The sequence below is a fragment of the Cloeon dipterum genome, chromosome 4 (genome assembly GCF_949628265.1).
Source record: "Cloeon dipterum chromosome 4, ieCloDipt1.1, whole genome shotgun sequence".
In the NCBI taxonomy this organism is placed as follows: domain Eukaryota; kingdom Metazoa; phylum Arthropoda; class Insecta; order Ephemeroptera; family Baetidae; genus Cloeon; species Cloeon dipterum.
Window position 1 is genome coordinate 13,683,703 of NC_088789.1, and position 23,932 is coordinate 13,707,634.

General features: G+C 42.1%; 1 protein-coding gene across 1 annotated transcript in view; it reads right to left on the bottom strand.

Moving 5' to 3' along the window:
* LOC135942504 (lachesin-like) overlaps nt 1-23,932 on the bottom strand; it is a 115,671-nt gene that overhangs the window by 15,654 nt on the left and 76,085 nt on the right. Inside the window, exons 3-4 of the mRNA XM_065488637.1 lie at nt 10,804-11,004; nt 1,509-1,630 (exon numbers count right to left, since the gene is read on the bottom strand). Coding sequence (XP_065344709.1) covers nt 1,509-1,630; nt 10,804-11,004 — 323 coding nt within the window. The remainder of the gene's footprint in view (nt 1-1,508; nt 1,631-10,803; nt 11,005-23,932) is intronic.

The window sequence follows — 23,932 nt, forward strand, 5'->3', positions numbered from 1 at the left end:
TGCCTCAAGAGATAAGAACTGCATCTCGCCCACATGGTGCGCTGAGTGGGCGAGAATTGCAACCAGTGCTGCGGCCAGAACTTAGCAGCGAAGCTGCTGCGAGCATATTATAAAGCCTCTTCTGACTGACTTAGCGTTTGCAAAATGATCTCTTTGACCAGCTGTTGAGATCATGAGTGGAATAGGGCAACTAGTGCGGATCTGCAAACAAAACTTGACAATGTAGGATTCAGTTGAATAGTTCTGCGCCATCTCTTCATAGATGTTGAAATTCAAACCTTTTTAGTCGTAATTGTGTTTCTGACAAAGCAATTTTGATAAAATCAGGTAATTCTAAATTTAAAACGATATCTCTTAGATGATTATGTATCGAAGTCTATTTTGAAAAAAATGATTACGCAATTTTATTTCTCTTTAATCGAAACTATTTTTGTGCAATTTTTTGACTGAACAAGATGAACACAGTCACAAAATTTATAAGGAAATTATTTGTTACAAACTCATAGTTTAATTCTATAAACACAAAATGGTTATTCCTTGTGAACGTTTGATGCATTTTAAATACAATTCTAGCAGGGAAAATTAAAAAATTATCATTTGCACGGAACCATTCCTCTCAGATTCCATTCAGCTGGATTTATGCAACGTGAGAGTGCATCGCATCAGAAAATGACCCAGGCTGTTGTGTGCTGTATTTTCTGATGAACGAACTCAACACTCGTGTGTGTGTATGTGTGAATGAATGCAGCGCAGGGGATTGCTGCGAGCCGGGTGCATTAGGAGCGACGTAATGAAGACCATGGCTAATGCTAGCGTGCACGGCATTTGTTTCATTTGCTTCTGCGGCTTTTATTTTGTCTGTTGCAGACAGCGAAGCAGTGGCCGAGTTCCAGCGCGTGGCCGGAACGCAAACACACTGATGGTATCAAGGCATCCGACAAATATTGCACTCTGCTGCTGTGAAAGGAATGAAAGAGAGTATAAAGCTCGGCGCCGAGATGTGATCCATTTCCTGAGCGCCAATTCTGCTGTGCACATTCGCTCAGCGAATGAAAGTTGCTCGCAAACGAGCCAATTATTTTTCTAGCAAAGCAGTATTCTCTTTTTACCCCAAAAAGGCACCGAAAGCGTCGCTCGCTCTCCAAATTTCCTGCCCTTGTATTAATTCACCCGTGACGACAGCAATAACGAGCATTTATTACTTCTCTCAAGCAACTTGCAACGTTTGCTGTTGTTGTGTGTGTGTGTATATATGTATTTTTCTTTCGCATGGCAGGAAAACATAAACGTGCTCACAGTCAAAAGAGCGACATTTGCATAGCGGGAAATTTCAATAATAAAGACGTTTAATGGAATTGTTTTAGTTAAAATGCAAATCAGCCCTTTTTACAGTTCAGTCGCATCCATCTCGGCGTGCGTGCGGTTTGTTTGGAAGTGGTTGTGCCAGCATTCCTATATTTTGCTGCTGACAGGTGACGCGCGCAGTCGACAAGTGTGTATTTTCCTACCTTTTTCGTCCACGTTATTGTCGGCACAGGGTTGCCTGATGCCTTGCACTCCAGTGTCACCGAGCCTCCCTTGCGGACTGTCATGGATCCAGTTGAAGGTTGACCTCGAATCGTTGGGGGAACTGAAACCATTTGATTGGAGATGTTAGCATAGTAAAGACATATATAATATGTATGATTAGATTCTGGTGATTGCAATTCTATTCTAAAAGTAAATAGACCTACATTATTCATTATACAAATTTCAATGAGATCCCTGCTGAGTGTAGGAAATGGAACCATTTGACGTTAGTGCTATTTGAATGGCATTTCGCGACCCACTAACCCACAGACTAGAAAATTTTGCTTAACATTCTAAAACAAGTCTGATAGCATATAATGTGTTGCATCGTACTTTTATTTTAATCCTTTTTTGAGAAGCTGAGTACTTAGGTGGTAAGTAGTGCCAGTTGCACTCATGTTAAAAGAATTTTCTAGCGTCAACGGTGCAAATTGTTATCAAAGGATGTCTTCTTATGTTAAACTTTTTAATTGTATTTATCTTTTACTCTGAGTAGCTAAAGCTCCCCATGCATCCTTTTTACAGTTTGTTGCGAAATCCTCGCCTTTGAAACAGACGAACACAAAAGTTCGAGGTCGTTGTTGTGAGTGCAAGCAATTAAAGAAGCTCGGGAGAACAGGCGGCTGAAATAATGGCGGGCTTGATATAATTTGCATTGCAGGCAACACATACCCTTGTATTACGTGTTTTACTCTGCAGAAGTGTTTTCAACTGGAAGAGTGAATAATTGCAATTTTCATTTAAACTTGCGCATTTCAAAGAAGTATTTGGAAGACAAAAGAAAATAATTTAAAAAAATGAAACTCAATAGAATAACAGTTGAAAGCACAAACTTAATTGGTATTCATTAAATTGAGAGATTTTAGCTCGATTTTGGAGGCACATTTGATTTGGGCTATTTTCGTAACCAAATCAATGGAGTATTATGCAAATTTAAAAACAAGTTCAGAAAATGTGGAGCCTGCTGGCACAGCGCTAAAAAATAAAAGTGAATAGGGGCTGGGAGACCAGACAAAACTCGTAAAATAAATGCGGGCAGTGGGCGGCTAAAATTTAATTACCAGCCTCCGTGCCGCTGTTAAAATGTGCGTCAAGCGGGCTGATCAATTGGTTTTTGCCTCATTACCCAGGGATTATTATTAATCCGAATATCTCGCCGCGGCGCTAATTTAAATAATTACTCAGCCCGCGGCTTGAGCATGCCAGCTGAAATATTAACAAATGTGATTAGCCGTCACGTATTATTGCTTCATTATTAATGGGGTGGAGGGTTGAGCGGGCTGGAGCGCGCCAAAACTCAAGATCTCGCCCTCGCGGGGAGCCTCCTCCTCGTGTTTAATGAGATTTTAACTCGGCTAGACCGAGCGCGCGAGCAAGCGACTTAAATATTCAGCCTGATAAACAAAGTCTCGCGCGTCTGCATTAAAGGAGGCCCACGTGCATCGCCAAAAGCCTACTTGCTAGCTTTCTTGTTCATCTTAGACGTTAATGTACGTTTGCATATTCCAGGGATGCTAAGGATCGAGCGCCTTCCTGCTCTACTTAGGCGTTATATGAGGCCGGAGGGTGAGCCATTCAAATGAACATCACCCGGAGGAGTCCTTTTGTTTTCCCGCATGATAAGATGTGATGAGTGGTGTCTGGAACGAGTGACGCTCATTTAAAATTGAACTGAAACGCGTTTCAATTCTCAGCACTGCTTCATTACTTATGCCAAACTTCCTACCATTTCACCATTTGATGCAACGAATAATTGAAATCTCCAGGCTTATTAAGAATCTCAGAATCGGGAACTTCCTTTTAGGTGGTGATCATAGTGTTCAGTCAAGGATTTAAAGGATGTACAAATTAATTGTTACCCGGGAGATTGTAAACTTCTCATAGTTAACAAAAAGACTAGTTGAAACACATTTTTATTTCAAAAAATATTATTGTGTTCGTTTCATGATGGACCAAAAGAGCTATAATAAAATGTATTTAAACGTCATAAATTATTTTATTGGCAATTTTGGATCGGAGTTGGCCAAGTTTAATTAAAATTATTGAATTGCAATTTTCAATGCGTTCAGATTTATCGTAAATATTTTAATAATCATCATCGAGCGAACATAAATCGGTAGTTGAAATTAAATACTGCCAGCGTGCCAATTTGTCACTGTCATCTCTTAGATGAAGCAGTTGAAGTCATTTGTACTTTTTTTGTAATTCTTCATCATCAAATTGAGCTTTCAACTCTCACTTCATGCCTCTATGCTCTTGATTGATATTTGCATTTCACCGACAGCCTGCGAGCTGCTCGTAACGCCGTGCTCTCTTGTGCGTGCCTCAAAATGGAGTTAAATCTCGCGAGCACGCTGCAGAAACAAACACAGAAGCCGGCAAACAAAAGCAAACTTTGTTCGTCGCACTGCATGCAAGACAAAATGTTCCCTCTCGCATGGTACAAGCAAAGCTAATGACAGAGAAGACAGTGCGAATCCCAGGACAAGGCCGCGCCTTGTTGGTAATAATCTTGGAAATTTTATAAGCTGGAACTAGAGCTGCGCAGGCAGAGATTACGTATGCATGCGAAAGTCTGCGTGCCAAGCCCCGGAGGACCAGACACCGCTTTTTTGCGTCCACCAAACATAACCGGCGCCTCTCGCTTTTCCCGGCTGCTTCGGTCTTGTGCGGTCGCCTAATTGGAGAGAAAGAGAGACGAAATTCTAAACCCGCGGAACGCTTGACAATTTTCGAGCCATTGTTTCAAAAGTGTGATTTATATTTTATGAAAATCAGTCTGAAAGTGGATGATATTATCCGCTGTTTTCCATTAGATCGTAAAAGTATGAAATTTCTCGATAAGCAGTACGCTTCAAGAAGGGTCTTGAAATTCACCCCCTGCCGGAAGGCTCGTGTTTTTTAACATAGTGACTCTCATGTGTAATAAAATATATAATAATAGCACAAGATATAATCGAAACGCCGCCTCCTTTTTAGTTTTATTCTATTACGCGAATGAGCTGGATTTCCTTCACGGTATACCTTTCGTCTGAACGGTCATATAACACGCACCTGCAAAGCTCTGTAAGCGGAGAGAACCTGCTAACTGCAGTGCACGGCATTATGAAGGTGAGCGGAGTCATGTCCAAGTGTTCAGCACGACGACGGCTCTTTAAGTCTTACTAACCCAGCATCCAGTATATATTAGCAGAGAAGAAAACCATCCGCAGCATGTGTTATTTCTAACGAAAGCATCCAGGCTGTATTCATGGAGGACAAAGTCCGCCGAAATTTGTATTCTGCGTCACTTTTAGTATCAAAATAATAAAGCATAAAGTGAGAGCGGGCCAATCTCAGCGTCGATCAATTAGAAGCCGCCGGGAAATTCATTAACGGTGTGTGCGCGCATTTATTTCGAGGCACACGCCACGCAGCTGCCTCGGCACGCGCCTGCAACTTTACTCACTTAAAATACTCCGCGGGGGAATTAATTATAACAGGGAGCCAGAGATTATTTGTGAGGCACGCAATTTTAAACGAAGTCCACGTTTCTGGCACACGCAGACCCTGCTTTTTTCCTCAATTGAAAGTCCAGTGAATACTAGCATGATGCCAAATAAAAGTCTTAATACAACTTAAAAGGAACTTTTTACCACCTATGTACATTGTAATTTTATTATAACAATATGTGTTTCCCGCAGCATTATGTTTTGACAATGTATACATCGATTTTTATTAAATATTATAATCAATTATTTTATGGCTAAAAAATAGATATTTGCCAATTAAAATATTTTTTTATAATCAGTTTTTTAACCAAGAATCACATGAGAACAAGCAAAAATCATTTCAGGTGAAAGGAAAATTTAAATTTGAATCTGGTTGCGAGCGCTGGCATATGCAAATGTGAAAATTAGGATTCAAATTGGAATGCAGGTTCCAATTCAACTCGGCCTTTGCATCTGTGTCCTGCGTTGAACAAACATTTCTAGAGATACATATATACTGAAGTGTAAAATTAAGCCTTCGACTAATGAGAATTTATCGCGGAATAAATCCTCATTTGCAATTCCTTGTTTGTGAGTGAGTTTGCGCGCGCCAGTCTGCGTTCAAAACTGCGTGCCGTTCTTTTAAATAAAAGTTTTGGTAGCACGAGGCGGAAACGCTCGCAAAGTGAGTCGGCTGCTCTTTCAAGCGCACAATGTCAGGGTAGGAGCGAAAAATTTAAGTGTGTGCGTCAAGGGTTATGGCACGTTTTAGAAAATAAACACTGGCAAACCTGCCTCGTTTGTCTCAATTTATGTAAATGTGAGGCGGCAAAATTTGCAATGCAATTAAAACTGGAGTTCGAGCTTGTTGGGTGCAATGTTCAACGTTTGACAAACAAAAAGAGGTTTTTATAATGATAAAATAAACATGTATTGTCTATGTACTCTTGAAATTTTGCCAACATTTCTACCACGCAAAAAATGTGGAATTTTTGGTTTTTTATTTAACAAGCTAAACAAGGAAAAATGAATATAAAAAATACGGAAAAATTTTAATTAATGTAAAGCAAATAGTTGTAATATTTGTTTTAATGATTTGGTATCAAAGAGCCAAAACATAAATTTTTTTTCTCCACACGCTCGCTGCTTTCCAGGGAGGATTAATTAAAATCCACAACGCATGAACAACAAATTAAATAGATTTGTTTCCGTAACTCTTGCGTTGAAAAGATTTCGATCCAGCTCTGGTTGTTTTCCCAGCGCATAATGAAGAGGCGCGTCACATGTAAAATAGATCGATCGATTGCTGAATAATTGACAATCCCGAATTTTGATTGATGATCGTCGTGGGAGGGGTGCAGGGTCGTGGCTTGTGTTGGATGCGTGCGGTTGGTTGCTGCCGCGGGTGTGATTTTTTCACTTCGATCAGGAGAGGCGCACAAAGGGCATTAGCGCCAAATCTCTTAAGATATCGGCGGCGCACCAGCAGCAGTGCACTTACTTAAATTATGCAAAGTGCCGTGCAATTCCCAGCGTTAGAGAGGTATTACAAAATAATAAATTCAACTGCTTGCTTCTCTCCCCCCGCCTGCGGGGCTGAGGCAGCAACTCGTGATAAATATGCATTAGATGGCTGGTGTGCTGCGAAAATAAGATATCTCGGACCTCACTTTTTACGTTTCTCCCCCGCCAGGCGCCGTATGTTTGCAGAGAGTAAGGTGCACGGGTGCAGATAAATTTGATTTCGCTTCCGAGGGCCGCGTGCTTCACTTGTTTCGTGAGAGCGTGTGTGTCGTCCTTTCACATTTTAATGAAAAGTTGGTTTCATAATGTGAAATTTGAATTTCTAATTTGCCCACGACCTGATTAATTATCTTTCTCTGGATGAAAGAGAGCGTTTTCAAAAGAGGTTTTCTTGGTGATCATATTGTGAGATACGAGAGTTCAAAGAAATTTTGTTTAGATAAATTTTTTACATAACATATGTTGGGATTTTAACGTATTGTATTTAGTTCAAATGATTAGCTTGAATTAATATTACATGTTTATAGCTCAAAGCGTCGTAAAATACAAAGTCATATTTCGGTGTTGACCATAAATAGGATTCCAAATTTATACGGTATTTATGGACATTACACACAAGTAAATCAAATCACAGCCCTTTTCCTACATCGAAAAAGACAGTCCAGATTTATTTAATTCCACGTAGCAAATAAAGACACGCGGCTCAAGCGCGCACAAAATGATTTATGGCCGAGAAATATATCGCGCTGCAAAAATAGACGGAACAGCCATTAATTATGAAATGCAGAACTGGCGTAACGAAATTTCCAGCGCACCATCCACAGCAGCTAGGGCGATTTTAACGAGTCAGATCGTTTGAAAAGTTCCCAAATAAACTTTTAGTGTCGCAGCGCGTATATCGCGGCACTGCGTGAGGAGCAAATTTATTTATATTCGCCCGCAGCGGAGAGGAGCACACCACACCGCCAGCGCAGGAGAGATAGAAAATCTCATGTGTGCCTGTCGTGTGATTGATGATGTGTAACGACGGTTGACATTCAGTAAACTCAGCTACTTCACTTATGCAGTATACGCGTGTATCGACCCACGCGGCAAGAACGACAGCGAGACAAAACAAACGGACGGACGCCCGTTTTCCATATCGGAATTGCCACCGCTCGCTGACTGATCATTCATAGTCAGCTAGTCATTTTCTCATTTTGGTAAAACGCGTTCGCTTTAAGTGATTAGAATTTTTCACCAGCGCTATGAGCAAACAATGCGAGCGTCATTTCAACGGCCGGTAATTAATTGCTAATTAAGTCAATTTGTTTGAATAAAATACGATTCATGATTGTAAAAAACGACGCATTGCGACTCTGCTGCTGAAATCAATTATTTTATTAATTAGGTAGATGTGTTCCGTGCAGGTACATATAGCAGAGTTTTTTGAAACCAGCAGAGCATAATTTGAAAATCACATTAAGAGGTAAAAAAAATTTGGTGGTAAGTTTAATACTCACGAATTTTTTATTGCGATTATTTATATGAAAATTATACATTTTATCCTTGATAAATTCAACAAATTGATCCCTCTGCACCAGGTATTTTAGCAAGCCTCATTGGAATAGTGGGGAAATGATAGATTTCCACTCTTATTAGTATAGATCCAAGCAGTATTAACGTGAAATGATGAGTGCTGTGACTGTGAAAGACTCATTTTTCATATTATTTATTAGCATCGCTTTATCCCCTGTGTTTCGCTGATGCTGTTTCGCCAAAGCCGCAAGCAAATCTGGCTAAGCCGAGTAAGAAGCATGGCCAGCGCGTGAGTGAATGTACGTGGCGGCGCGGCTTGTCCGTCAAAAAGGCAGAGCCGGTGCGTATTATTCATTAAACCTCTTACATTACGCGTTGGGCATTAAATATTTCCCCTTGTCTGACTCTATAAAGGCAATCTGCTCGAAGAGCTTAGCCAGCGAGCGGAGCTGAAGCTTCTTTTTAGCCGGCACATATCCGAAGGCCCTGTGGGCTTTGCCAAAAGCGGTGGCGAGACAGCCATATTGCCTTCGAAGCAGATTGTTTCTCGAACCGCAACCGAAATGGCAGTTAATCCTAATTGCTGCTCGCAAAATCTGCTAGTCGTAATGACAATATGGACGCGAGCATTGCGAATGTGTAGGTGTACGCAACCGCTTTGCAATTATATATGTTTGAAATTTAGCTCGCCGCAATAAGGGCTACTCAACCATTATTTTGCAGTGCGACGGTTTCGAATAGAAACTCAAAAGGATCATACGATATTCCATGCAGAGAAATTACTGCGGTGGATCTTGGTGATTGCAAATCAACAGGATGGAACATTAGGCAAATTAATATTGGATTTATTTGACCTACACTGGCATTCACAGGCATCACGAGGGCAAATAATAATTATTAAGGCATTGCTAAAAAACGGTGATGTACGCATAAAAATTTAATGCATGGAATTCGTTATGAAGATTAAATTAAATATAATTTACGGCGTTGGGAAACATCAGGAAGTATTTGAACTTTCTTGGGTTTAGTTCAGCTTTAGCGCTTGCCAACAAGTGCGTTAAATTGTTCTGTGAATTGCAGTACCTTTTCCATGCACACAATAAGTAAACTAGAGTTGTTTGTTATCCTCCCGGTTGTTTCCCTGCTGCAACACGGAAGAGAAAATTTTCCACAGCAACACCGAGTTTGCAACATTTTTCCTCCAATCTGGCTGACGACGCGTGAATTTAAAAGCTGGTATAACGGCAAACAAGCCTCATTCTTTAAACGAGAGCTGCAACCACGCGTGCATAATTTTGCCACACTACCCAGTGGTACATAGCAGTTTGCGAAAAGTTGCATAAATAATTTTCCCTCGGCGGGCGCGATTCCGCAGCGGAACACGCCAAGCTACTCTGGCTCGTGCATACATATTTTCATTTGGAAAGTTTTAATGCACACGCGTGTATGTATGCGTCGTGGAAAAGCCCACTTTAAGATAACTCCCCCATGAATAAAATGACGCGTCGTCCGCTTAAAATGCATTCTGGCCTTGTGCGTTGCGAGCGCGTAACATACACGCCATACATACCTATATGCCCATGTAATCTCAACGCAAGAGCAATAAATAACCGGCGCAATCAGATGACACACGCGCTGCTTAGGCACTTGTGAAATGTGAGAAGCGCGCGTTCTGGACCGGGCATAAATTTTATTTTCCCAGCAGCTAGCAAAGCCGCGCGGCCGAAAAGTTTGAGGAAGCACAGAGGAAAGTGGAATATGAACAAGAATTTTAAACACGAATAGTTTGAGTTTGAAACTGTCAGAAAATATTTCTTTTTAAAAATGTATTTAGTAGGTTTAAATAAAAATTGAATGAACATAAATTTTATAACTGATTTAATATTTGTTGATTTTTTTCTAAGAATTGGAAAATACCTAGATTCTTTTTAAAAACTATAATAATCATAAATTTACAAACCCGAAATTTGAGTTATTTAGATCCCATAAAGTGTGAGATTTTAACTGCCTCCTCCTCACTCTTCGAGTGCAGGGAGGGGCGCATTAAACAAATTTAGGGGAAGTGACACAAGGTGCGCTGCAATGTTTCAATTTTTCAATCCACTTTAGATTGTCAAGAAAAGAAATTAAATTTTTTTGTAGGGTCAGACTAATACTTAGTCTTGTCGATTTGCTCCCTTTTGCAGTTCTAATCGGCCAAAGGGGATAAAACACAGCGGGTAGAATACGAATACAGCTCATTTCAGCAACCCCAAATGGAGCAGGGCATCAGCGTTTACGTAAGCGATCACTTGATGGATTTCGAGTTGTGCATCCGAATCACGATAGCCATTTGTATGATATGGGCACATGGGATTTACGGAGGCGGTAACCCTCATGCGGCGTTCTACCTAAATTTATCGATGACTGCCGACAGCAACGGTGAAAATCCGATTTTGTATCTCCAATATTGCTTTGAGGAGGAAAATACGTATGCTAGTCAATTTAGTTAGTCTGAATATTTATTCTTCGTCTTTTCCGTCGAGTGGTATATGAATGGTTTATTTATGTTTAAATAGTGAGTTTCACAAAATTATTTTCATCCGAGGAATACATTAAACCCTCGCAGAATTTACTGTCCCAGATTGTTTGTTTGTAGCAATTAATTTGACTGCATGTAACTTTCAAGATTTTTTTCTCACTCAGAGGTAAATTCATTTTATTTTTAATCAAGTGCACTCACCTAGAATTTCGACGGTGTGTACGAGGTCCTTGTTGTCTTTGGCGGAAATCTGGCACACATAGTCGCCAGCGTCTTGCGGCATGACGTTCCTGATCTCCAGGTTGTATCCTTCGACGAGACGGAATCTCTGGTCTCGGGTCACCATGATCTCACGTGCAGTTAGGACGTCACCTCCTCTCCGCCACAATACCACATAATTGCCTGCAACAAAGAAAAAAACGTGCGTTAATTGAGGCACTCATACGCAAAATAGGCCCAGCTGGGCAAATGGGTCGTGAAATCGCATCCTAATTTCAAGGGTCATCAGAGATGGCATTATTATCTTTTGTCACTCTGCGGAGGCTCGTTTTGTCAGCCGCGATCTCCCGTTAGATGTGTTTCACGCAGGCATTTGTTTTGCAGACAGAATTCGTCCTTTTGGTACATTCACCTACATTCAAATATCACTATAAATTTATTTTCCATTTATGTGATTTCTGCCCAATATCCTTTAAAGGTTTGATTCGAAATAGAACTTCATTAGCGAATTGACATTAATCCTTTGGCAGAACAAAGCCCACGCTAACCAATCCTGCCCCTCAGCAGTTTACATTTGTGCGCAAAATTAGCACGGAAAACACAAACGAAACTTTTTCAAAGCTGATACCGAGTGTTTTCATCCAGCATGCATGATATTCAGCGTCAGCTTACGCACACCGCAGCAAAACAGCAAACCAAAAAGCGCTCTGCTCGTCGTGCGTGTGTGTTAGCAACTCTGCGTGTTGGCTCAAAATCTGGATTATAGACGCGATCGGGATGATGATGATGCTCATTATGATTTTGCGAGCGCGCGGCGCGTGTGCCGAGTGAATCGAAACAACAATCGGGCATCCGCGCGCGAGCAGCAAACATTCTCCCTTCGTGTGAAAGGGGCTATTGTGCTGCCAGAGGTTGCTGCTGGTTTCATTTATGTTTTGAGCCTACATCCCCTTTCGATTTAACACAGAGAACGCACGTATGCCCTCGTACATATGTATGCAAATGCGACGCATGTATCGCGCATAAAGGGTTATTGTTTCAGGTGAGGCCCAGACTGCAGGCAATATCCAATTTCCTGATGTAATAATTATATCGCTCATGGGGCAAAAATACTCGCATCTGGCTTTTCATGCCACGCTATTATTTTATCTCTGGCGTGCAGGTATTCCCCTTTCCGAGTTATCAAACCAACGACGACGATTTTGACGGAAAACGATGTCGTTTTAATGCCCCGGAAAGTTAATATCGGATGCGCAACGCGAGTCTGATTTCACACAACTATAAAATGAACTTGCGAGGGTGGATTTGTTTATTGAAACTTCCGTGGGCAAACAACAGATGATGAAGGGGTGCATTTCATTTGCGGAGAGAAAGAGTTTAGAGAGAACTGCAACGATCCAATTTCGCCCTGGGGAAATTAGTCATTTCTTATAAGCACGAGTGCAACTCGTTCAGACGTACTTTAATTTCACTCGGCTGACTGCTGCAGTGTTTTAGCTGAGTCTCCTTTGGTAAACATTGGTTACAAGGCAGATTTATTGGTATAGCTCTGCAGTAGGATTTGAATTTAAAACGTAGATTTATCGTACGCCGTATTTCCATGCATCGACATTCTAAAAAAAAAATAAAAAAAAAATGGAGCGGATTTTACCCACCTCTGCGAGCATTTTATACATCAAAGAAACACACTTTCTTTTATCGCTCAAATCGTATTGTCACTTAGCGCAGCGCTCAGGAGAAAAGAAGATTTCGCACCAAAACCATTTAAGCAGAATTACATTCCTCGTCGCAAAGCACTCATGGGACAAGGCACACTTTCGCGAGACGCCCGGGAAGAATTCGGGCAATATATATTCCAGCAAATGATTTTCTGCACGGCAGCTCATTGGCTGGAGTTTATTTTCCCGGGAAACGCACGCCTCATTAGATTTATTAATGGCCCCGAATTTACTTTCTGCTCCGCTTTGCGTGAAAGGAGAGAAAAGAGGGCCAATAGAAAGAGAAGATTTTGTAGCATACCTTAGAGGAAAGGCATTTAAAAAAAAAACACCAAACCTCACTGAAAATGATTTCGGTCCAGCAAACCTCCAATGAGCAAAATAAATCATCACCAGTGCCAGCAATAATATTCATTTGTGCAATCAATATCGTATCGGGAAACGGTTATGTCGGGCTGATATCCATTAATCAATTTCATTGTACCCACTCGAAAAGCCATTCGTCAAAGCCATGTGCTGGAATTTCTGGTCTCTCTGCCCACAATCTAGTTTTGATTGACACGGTGCAATTTATTTATTCATGAGGGCAGAAGGAAAAATGCACCGCCAATAAAAACTGCCGGAAACAAGTGACACTGCTACAAACGAACGCAATCTTTCCCTAGAACGGCGGCAGCGGCAACTCATCGTTGGTAATTGCTGAGCGTGGCGGCGGGTGATACGGACACAAAAAAACCACCTGCGGCTGCCCGACAGACAAATAAATAATTAAAAAAATGAGTGCGCGTCGCGCAGGCTGCCTACGGTTCAGGTAAAAATACAACGTCGAGAGCCGGCAAGTTATATGGGAGAGCGAGACAGCGTTGGTGTGTTGGTGAACACAAAGGAGGCGGACCATTCATAGAATAAGGCTGCGGCTGGTGCGCTGGTAGCAGCCGCGTTAAGTAAACGAGAATTTATGATGAGTCGGTTGAGCTTTTGTTATATTAATAAATGTATGTATGCGCCGGACTGTTGGTTCGTGTGTATTATGGATCATAATGGACTCGGTTCTGGCTGCCTCCGCTGCCGTGTATTTTATTGCGTGAATCATGAGCAGAGTCGTTTAAAAAACGCTTATTCTCCGGATAAATGTGCTTTATATTATGTGAATATATGCTGCTGCACGGACGCGGGGACCGCACCATATTTTCCGTCGTCAATTTAACACCCACGGGATATTATTCCGAGAATTTACTCCCTTCGTGGTCCACGTTTTTCGTAAAATGAAATTTCGGGAAACTTGCTTATATTAAATACATACTTCTTCAATTTGCAGCAGCGCAAAATTTTCTTGTGTCGTGTGGCTTTTCATCGGGACAGAAAAGAAACATACTGCCGACGTGAGTGCGGATTTCAGCTGCTTTGTGTCGTCGTACAAAGCCTTTTGCCGGCGTCTATATTATACACGCCCCCGAAATGAAACAAAAGGCGCGTTGAGAGCACATCGCTTGAATATTTTATAGCCTGCAGCTCATTGAATGAGCGAACGTGCGACAAATTAATTTGATATTCTGCGCCTCCACTCGTTTTTGTAGAGAAAACTGGAGAGATTGTTCGCGTATCAGCAAGCTTTTCAGCGAAGAGCGGTGTTTTATTAAAAAGAGCATCACTCGAGGACTGCAGATGCTCTCGAGGTGCGAGAGGTACAGAGAGGTCAGAACCTACAATAAATTTATACCAGTCTTCGTTTATGCCTCTTCTCCCCGAATGCACATCTACGTGAATTAAAAAGCAATTTAATATTTGCGCGTGCACCACACTCTGAGGCACCCATAAATTCGCATTAACAAGAGGAAAACACGGAATTTTTAATATAAAATTACACGCGTCGCGGTAAATTACCAAGCTGGCGTCCGCCAAGGGGTTGATTTATTGCGAGCGCATCACCTGCTGAATAAAAATCCTCCTGAGAGAGCGAACAGTGGACCTGGTGTGTAAAGTAAAGAAAGATTTAGCATCTGAGTGTGAATGGGCGGAACCCTATATTAGTTGTTTATTGTTACAAGACTCGTATTTTACATTGCCGGTGCGCACCGCTGCGTGTTTACTGTAAAGGCGTGGCGAACGCTTGGGAAAATAACTGACTGAACTGACTGAGTGCTGCAGCGTGCGGAGGAGCTTTTATCTTGCGGGAGCCAACTTTCGGCCGCAAGATCATCTAACATCTGAACTGACTATACTGTCTTAAGGAGCTGGATCGAAATGAGAGTGAGACAAGCTTGCATAAAACTCTAGCGTTGAAGTAGATTTTTCTTCACACATTGACAACATCTCTTTTATTTTTAAGTTTCGTCAGTCAAAAAAGATTCGCAATTTTCAGGTCAAATTCAACATGTCTTAGCTTGAAAAGAAATGTTACTTAAAAATTGTTTGTTTAACTATACCTGCCTAAGGGGTTTTATGGCAAAAGTTTTAAATGTATTGAACTAACAAACGCCAGAGAGGATAAAAGAGAGGAGTTCCAATTTCTCGTAATAAATATGCTCCATTTTTCAATTTCTTTGTGCTGTTTGTTGCAGGCAAACAATTTTTTTTTGCTTCTTACTTTAGCCCGATCTTGTTTGCGAACGGAAAGAACAATATCAATTTGCTGAAAAGGAAAACAGCCGGTGTATAAATTGAATAATAAACAAGACGACCGGAATCAATAGAGAGAGGCAGCGCGCAAAAAGAAAGCGAAATAGCATCTGGAGAAACGGACCGGAGCGCGTTATTTCTGCAACAGGAAGAGATGCTGATAAAGGGATTCAATAACGCTTGTGCCACCATCGAGTACGGTGCTCAGGCCCAACCTCTTTATCTCATTTCGCCTTCTCCTTTCCTCGGGGTTGGCACGAAAAATTGCCGCTCCTTAGACAAAACAAACGTCCGTCCATCGAAAGTGGCCCCGCGCGCGATGTGATCTGCGAGCAACGACGCAATCAGCCAGAGGATTTATCGGCTGCACACACTCAGCCGCGTTGCTGCGCTTAAGAGCGGCAACTAGGTGACGGCAAAAAGGAAGAAAAGTTCTGCTGCTGGGAACTATATATATAGGCTAGGGTTAACAAGCAGCTTGGCTGCCGCGAGCTACCTCGGTCGCAGCAAAGCGGAAAGAAAAGTCTCCGAGTAAACAGAACGAATGTAATGCGGCCGGATCGGCGAGTATTGGCCGCAATCAGCACCAAGCTCCGCGAATTCGCCAGCCGCCCCCTTCACCCCTCCACGTGGGTCCACAGCAAAAAGCAATCCGCCTAGCGCCGTAGTTTATTTCGATGGCGAGTTCCTAAATCTTCGGTCCAATTTACTGAGGAGGAATTGTGGACGGTGCTCGCACCGAAAAGGAAGATTTATTTTCCGCGTTGCTGCTGCAAAAATTAAGACGGTGGCCACGGCTATTGATTAGTTTGACCAAGACTCTTTCCTTGACGTCACAGGTATTTTTATCTAAAGAATTCAGGCTTTCTGAAGCATTTTACAATTATTTGATGAAAACCGATAAAAACTTTTGTAACATTTTTTCATCAGCTGTGATTTAATTTTTTGTTACTATACCAAAAATAATTGAAAAAAAACTCTAATCTCATTTTCAAAAAGAGCGAAGGTTTTATTTATAATTGTACTTGATATTCCAGTGCAGCTGCTCAAATACATATTAATTTATATTATGCAACGCTCATCTGTAAATCCATATTGATTTGACTTGTGCTATCTGAAATCTGAGCCACACACATTGCTCTGCCGGCGATCACCAATTTTCATCTTGCACGATTTTAAAATTACAAGCTCCGGTGCGCAAATAGAAATAAGACGCCCCAAAGCATGTGATTTATCATTCGCTTGACCAAACTTAATTAAATATTTGCAAATATACATCCCAAGATTGCGTGCAGAGTACAACAATTCATCTTCAACAGAGCGATTCGATGGCAAATGATTAAGCACCCTCCGTTTTTCGCTGACATAAGCGGCCATCTGTAAAATTAGGTGCCTCTCGTGCTGATCTGTTGAATTTTGCTAGCGATTCGCTATCACATTGTTGTTGTTATTAATGCGCTCATAAATAGATGTGCAGTAATCCTCCCAATTACGGGACGATTTGAGCATGTTCGCATCCGCGGCTGTCAGAAGTGAAAAATTGATGAGTGATTGGGAATCATCAATCAAAAAAGCGGCACAGCATCACAAAACCAGCGAGCATTACGAGCGCCCCGCTCGATCGTCGCCCTCTCGCTGCGATAAGCTCCAGTTTGATCAGCTTTTGCTACACATCTAACGCATTTATATTGCGCGCCTGACAAACAGGTATGAATGGCAGTTAGTCCGAGGACAAATGATCGTCCTACTAAAGCGTTGGGTGTGCGTGTTTGAGTGAGTCGAGAGTGAAAAATTGCAAGTTGCTTTTTTCTAAGTCTGTTATTTCACATGGAAATTAAGCCTAAAAGTGATCCACTGAGATAATAATTTCCTTTTAAACATCAGAGCGAGCTCGACTGCAATGATTAATATAAGATAATGCGTTGGACCATTCCAGCAGACAGCGACGAGCTCTCTTTCGTTCAGTCTCGATATGGTCGACCGGCCTAGCAGGCTCCAAAATCAATTAGTTTTTTTGTGTCGGAGGCTGAGCCGCTGAGAGTGTTTGTTGTTATTTGTTTATCGCGGACATTAATAATGAGTGAGAGAAAGAGAGGACGGTGAAGCAGTCTTCGAGATAAATCGCGCGCACAACCATGATAGATTGGATGCGGACAACGCACTAAATATGGCTTGATGGGGTAGTCGATATTTTTTAGGTGGTTTTTTAATCAACCTGACCGGCTCTCTCATCGGTAATTAATTTCCAGCGTGCCTTTTGTATTCAGTTGGCCAACAGGTAATTTGTCTGAGTTTTAACGAGATCGAGACAACGGACGTGATCCACGCCGATCATTAGCACGAAAAATCGCCATTATGGTGCAGTTTTCCCCTTGTTAATATATACCGCACGCAGGCTGTTCTAGGAAATATGGGGAAGAGGTAAATGCGTTGGTTTTCAATCATTTATGCACCATTAGCCTTTTTAAAAAGACGTTGATTGATTTGGGCCCTTTGATTGGATGATCCCGTGTAATCAGGCTTGTCAGGAAGTTATGACAGAGACGTGGGTTGTTCATAATGCTCTCCATTTTTTGTCGGGAAATTTGTTTTCCCCAACAGCCTGTTCAGGAGCCGGAAAACATTTAGTTGTAAAAACATTCCCACTTGTTTGCCTAATTTGATTTTAGCTCGCTTTAAGGCTGGTTTAATGCGAAGCTATTTGGAATACAAAACTCCAAGTTCGTCATTGCAGGGAGCCGGGCAGCAATAGATTCAATTAAACATGTCGCTTGGTGTGCTCGAAATTAAGCGTCGCGCGGCAGGTGATGCAAATTGCCAAGGATAAAGTGTGCGGCGGAATTGCCCGTCTAATTTTCCTCGCACCGAGCAGACAGCATAAAAATGCAAATGAGCCGTGTAGTCGGAGCCGCTCCACCGCGCTTTGGACGTATTAATCAAAAGACGCCTCGTTTGAATTTCGCATCAGGCGCAGCGGGACGACGCGGGCGGCACCACGCCATAAAGTCGGGACGCCGAAATTGATAACGGTCGACTGAAATTTCGACTCGGCAATTTTTCTGGTGTGAAAAATACTCGCGCTCGCTGTGTCTGCTCTACGTATGCATATACTTTTTCCAGCAGCTGCCATCCATCTACCTCATATTGCGATATTATATTTCGGCGAGCGACGAATACACGTTATTCCACCTCCCATCGCGAGAGGCTCGCGGGAGAAAAAGTGCCCTTATGTAGAGGAATGTTACAATTTTGCTGCTACCCGGGATGCAGAGTAAGGGAGCCAGCGCGACAACTTGTTATTAAAAGGAGCGCGATTGTCTCTCCAGCAGCACACCGCAACAAGATTTATGCGACACACTGTTTGTCCTCGGCGTGTGTATGTACACACTCTCCCTTTCGTTTCGCCTCTCGCCTTTTGCTTCACATTCTTCTTCTTATTCCGCCTCCATCAGGCACCCTTCTGCTCGTCGGCGACGTCGTCGTCTTGGTGCTCACTGTGAATAATGCCGCCGTGTCGCCGAAAATGACTGTTTTTGATGTCGGCGGCCCGGCGCCTGGTTAAGAAGACGCGCCGAGGAGCAGCAGCCATCAAATTTCCATGAAGTCCCCTCCTGACAAAGATGAGAGGAGCCAGGATTGAGAGTTGAGATGCGGAGTCACGAGGCGAGACAAAACTCGCAAATATATTTTTCTTTTGTTCTAAAATTCTCTCTAGGGATTTTTGCTTTAAATCTTTCGGAACAATTTCGTTTACAGCAAAACAGTCTTTTTGCACGATTCCTCGAAAATTTTATTGTTAAATCATCTGAAAGTGACGTGCAAACAGCAGCAGAGCTTGATATTTCCAAATATCAACACGAATCCATTTTAAAGAATGTACATGTTGATTTAAGACGTGCGAAAACTCTTAAGGTATTATTAAGTATTTTGTAAATTTAGTTTCACTTGATGGAACATTGCTGAGAGAAAATTATTTTCCTCTGTTTATTTTAAGAGGGAATTTACATTTGCGGAGAAATGACTTCGTTTCCTTTTCCAAGAATTTTAGTTTAAAAGAGAAACGTCGAGCGTAGAGATTGTTGAACAAGAACAACCTCTCTTCCGACGCTCCCTTTCCATCAGGGATTCCTCTAGCACTGATTCGTTTTCAAATCCGCTTGTTCTCATTCAAACCGTACAAATAGAGTGCCAACATAGAACGCAGCCAGCAAATTATGCTACTGCAGAATTTTCTGTTTTTGCGGCTGGCCACTGTATCTCTCAATGTGAATTTATCTGGAGCAAAAGAGCCGCATTTGCGAATTCACTCTTCCCTCTCGCTCGCACATTCACATGTATTAGAGGAGCAGCTAGTGAGCTCTTTCCTATTCCATCTGGCGCGGGCCGACCGCAAACGCTAAATTGGAATAGATTACGGGCGTTGGGAAGCGAAAGAAAATGACTTTGGCACGCTGGCGTTTAGTGTTCGCTCTCGCGCTGCTGCAGCGAAATTGCGCTAGAGACGCGCGCAGACGAGGCAGTCAGCAGATCTCATAATTCGCAATAATGAAGAGAGATTGCGGGCCGGATAATTAGGCTCGAGTGCGCGACTATGTGTGCGAGCGAGCGCGATTTTAATTTGCACCCACCGCCTGTGTTTTATGGTGTCATTGAGCGATGTGCAGTGTTTGACTAAGCACGCCCCAGAGCTCCATTCCGCAGACTGCGTGCTCTCTCTAATTCCAGTCAAGCAGTCGTCTGGCGGGTGGGCAGGAATTAAAATTCTGCAGCTCACCCGCGTGTGCCCTTCGCGAGACGATCACTCTCGAAGGATTCGTGCGAGATTTAGAAATGCGTACGCGCGGGGCCAAAAAATGCTCTGCAGACAGACGAGCTGGCGGATTGTGCGAGCAAACGTGCTCTTTTGCACCCCGCCTCTCGCTTAATTCTAATTTAATTTTCAACTGGCTCTCACGCGAATTTCACTATGCGAAACGTGCCGGATAAGACGCCTGCGCCGATATTGGATTCCGAGAAATCCGGGACAAACAAACAAATCCGCCAGAGATTTTCTTTTCAATGAAGCGGCAAGAAGCAGCGCAACCATTAATCTCGCCGTGCTCATCCTTTCAATTATTTACAAACAAAAACACGCGCTGTCGCACTCAAGTAGCACCGAAACCTCTTAAAAATACACACACTTTACTTTTAAATCTCACGCTTCGAATCAAAGCGGCTAATGGCTCGAGGCGCGTCTTTTCTTCCCTCCGCGATTCGGGAAAAACTACATTTGCTGAATCACCGCGAATCTAATTTCATGCTCGTGATCAAGTATAATGTGTCGTCGGCACTAAGAGCGGGGAAAAGAAGCTCCTGTCCGTGATTGCTGCCTGCCTGATCATTTTAGAGCCCAGCAGAAGAAGAAGAATAAGAAGAAAGAGGCAGAGAAAAAGCTTTTGGTAAGCTGCTCAGAGATGCCCCTCACGTATTAACTTCTATTAGGGGCGCGGACATAATGTTTTATACACTCACTCTGTATGTGAGCTGTACTGTACATATACGTGCATATATACAAACACACGGTTCTTTCCAGGGCTGAGTGGGTATATCTCTGCGCCGCTCTTTGCACTGAAGTAGAAAGAAGGACTCTGAGTGGGACGCTGACTGCAGCTAATAGGGAAAAGCGGCGCGAGTCGATGAAATCTAAAGGTTATTACCAAATCAAAGCTGACGTTCCCGACTACTTTTCCTTTTATTTTTCCTTTCGGCTGGCAACTTGTTGTTTGCAAGAAAAGGTACGATGCAAACACGCGTTTGAACTTGGTGTTCGTTTGATCAGTTCGGAGAAAGAGAAAACCCCCAGTTCAGTCAGTAGTTTTATGTATAATTCATGCGTGGCCTTTTGGCATTAAGGAAAAAAGAAAAAATAATGGTGTTTATCTTTTCTCGTATTTGCTCGGCGCTCCACTCCATCAAAAATTTATCCTGCTGCCGTTCCGACCAACTTTCCGAGTGGAGGGTGAAAAAAATCGAAAAAAAAACATTTTTGTATCAGCAAGCGGCAGTTTTAACGGCCTCTACAAAACTATTTTCCGTCGGCGAACGTTCGAAACGTCGGTTTTATGTGGAGAAAATTTGGTGGCGTGCGAACCTCTTTAATCTGCTCGTGTGAAAGAACATGAAGTGTGAGTTACTTCATGTACATAGCTCGCGTAAAGACTGACTGCTTGGTTTTGCGCCACGAAAACTTCCGCTTATTTTTACGCGCGAGCTCAGAACTAAGACGCGGAGAATCCTCCTCCTCAGGCAGTGTTAAGTTCTAATCAAACTTTAACATAAAGAAGAGATCTCATCAATCAAAAAGTTGAGAGCGTGTGGCAAAATAACTTCTCCTGCCATCATCTGCACGGTGAGCGTGTAAAATACTCTTCACTTGAAGGATGTGAAGAAAGACGCAAGAGAAACACGCTTGAATTGCAATTCACTAGGGTTGCACTGCATTTCTAGATGTTGTGATGTTTTTTCCGCGAGAAATATGCGATTTATGCCTGTAGAGAATGCGAGCAGTTTCTGTGGTACAATTTTTGAAGTTTTAGAGTTATGTAACTAACTTATAAACTTTATCTTCAGCACATGACAAAGCCGACTATTATTTTTGCACGGGTCTTTAGAGTTCCTGCTTGTCATATTTTGAAATTGAAAATGGCAATTAATTGATAATGTTGTTAGAGACTATAATTTTGAATATTTTATCGAATTAATCATTATTAACTTCAAAAATGCATTGCACCTCGAATTTTGCATACCGTTTTCATAAGAAATAACTTCTGTATTACGAAATAAAAGGAGGGAAGAACGATGAAGGTAAATATAAGGCATTGCAACGATCCCTAGTTCTCTCTATCAGCTATCAACGGCTCTATTTATCAGTCTAGCAGGAAGATTTAGTCAACGAGTGTGTACTGAACAAGTTGTTTAAGTTAGTTAAATAGAGCATTCCAACCCCGAACATAACATTTTCAGCTGCAGAACAGAAATGTAACGGTAAAAAGAGTCAAAAATGATTTTAATTGCGTAAAAAATCAACCCCAGCTATTGACTTTGAATTTGAGCATTTGAAATGAAAATTAAGTTATACAGTAAAGACCGTAAGAAAAAGTATAGAATAGAGATTAAATGGACAGCGTTGTCTCAGCTTTGCAGCAGCAGCAGAAACTAGCTCGCCACGTCATCTAGGCAAAGAGAAGTCCCAGGACTCATCAACCACACTAAACCTCCTACAGTATCTCCCAGAGTATTCCTTGACTAATATTTTGAATCATAGACAATAAACCTTAATGAAAAAGTTAGCTCTAGATGATATACTAATTTTCAGTATTTTAATCGCTAGTTAATACTTTTATATTTTTCTATATACAGTAAGAGAGCATATTAAAGGTGCCTAGATGAAAAAAGGTCGAAGAAATTTAAATTTCAACTTGGTATACAATTCTGTCGCTGCCTTTGCCTTGCTTCACTGCTTGCCCCTCGAGCGGAAGCCTCTTTGTTAAAATCTGCATAGTGATTCAATATATTGATAAGCAGAGAATATTGGAAAGGGTTTATTGACCTGATAAGAGTTTTCAAAAGCAGCGTGCCTGTTAGGCCAGGACCCTCGATGCAACCATCTGAACAAAACTCGGTCAAAGGATATCAAAAGCAAACGAGTGACAAGCTCTCGCAAATCGCTGCTGGGCCGCCGCCCAGTTTCCAGCCAGTCGAGCCGGAATATTTTAGTCCACTATTTTGGATAATAAGCGAAATTTCATGCGCGGCTTGCCAGGAAAAAAATTCGAGCCTCCATATTGGAGTCACTTCGTTTGACCGGCGTGTCCCAAATTACGTGTTTCCACTCAAACAAGTCGGATACACTTTAAGCACGTTTGATTATGCGTGGATAAAAATTGCCAATTTTCCCGCGTCCGTTTGTCAAAGCGGGATTATTGAAGGGGGCACCTCACTCTTTTCTCTCGAGTGTGCCACGCAGCGAGATGGAAGAAACTCACTCTGGTGCGCCACTTGACGAGTTTTGTGGCCGTACCCAAGTCTTTTCCTCCCTTGTGCCAGCAGCGTGTTTTGCTCACGTCCGGCCGGCGTTTGGGGTCAATTTTGAATAAAATTGAATAAAAGTTGCCAAGGCTGTGGACGAGTGTGGTCTGCTAGGCTTGAACTCACTCGCTCACTCGTCGAGAAGGAAGTTGTAAGTCGACGGCGGAAGAGGAACTGCGCCAAGAAATTCCGCGCACCGCATTCGGACGGATAATTTCCTTTTTTACGAGCCAAAACTTTGGTAATTCGCTTCCCTTTTGCTTCATAGAAATTTAATTCTGCCCGCAAGTCTCGGAATGCGGTGGAAATATGATGAAAGTGCCACACACTTAGGTGCTGAATTTAATTTCTATAGGAAAGTAATTGCTCGCGAGAGGGATGCGGCAGTAAAGGTGGCTTCCATCTGCACGCCCGTGCTGCGCCAGTTGCATAAATCAAATCTTGCGACACTTCTGTGCGTCGGAATTTCATGTACGGCAGTCGGCTCTTTGACGACAAATGCTGAAATTTATTGATGAGACTAATTATTTTCGACAAACAAAATTAATTTTGTTTAATTGAGCTGATCAATTTTATCGTGTTTGATTGGAAAATTTCATCAAAAATCAACTCGATTATCTCCCATATTTGGCATGAAAATGCCACATAGCAAGTGGCGAAATTAAATTTCGCAGCTGGAGGGAACGTAGAGATTTTTACTTTATTAA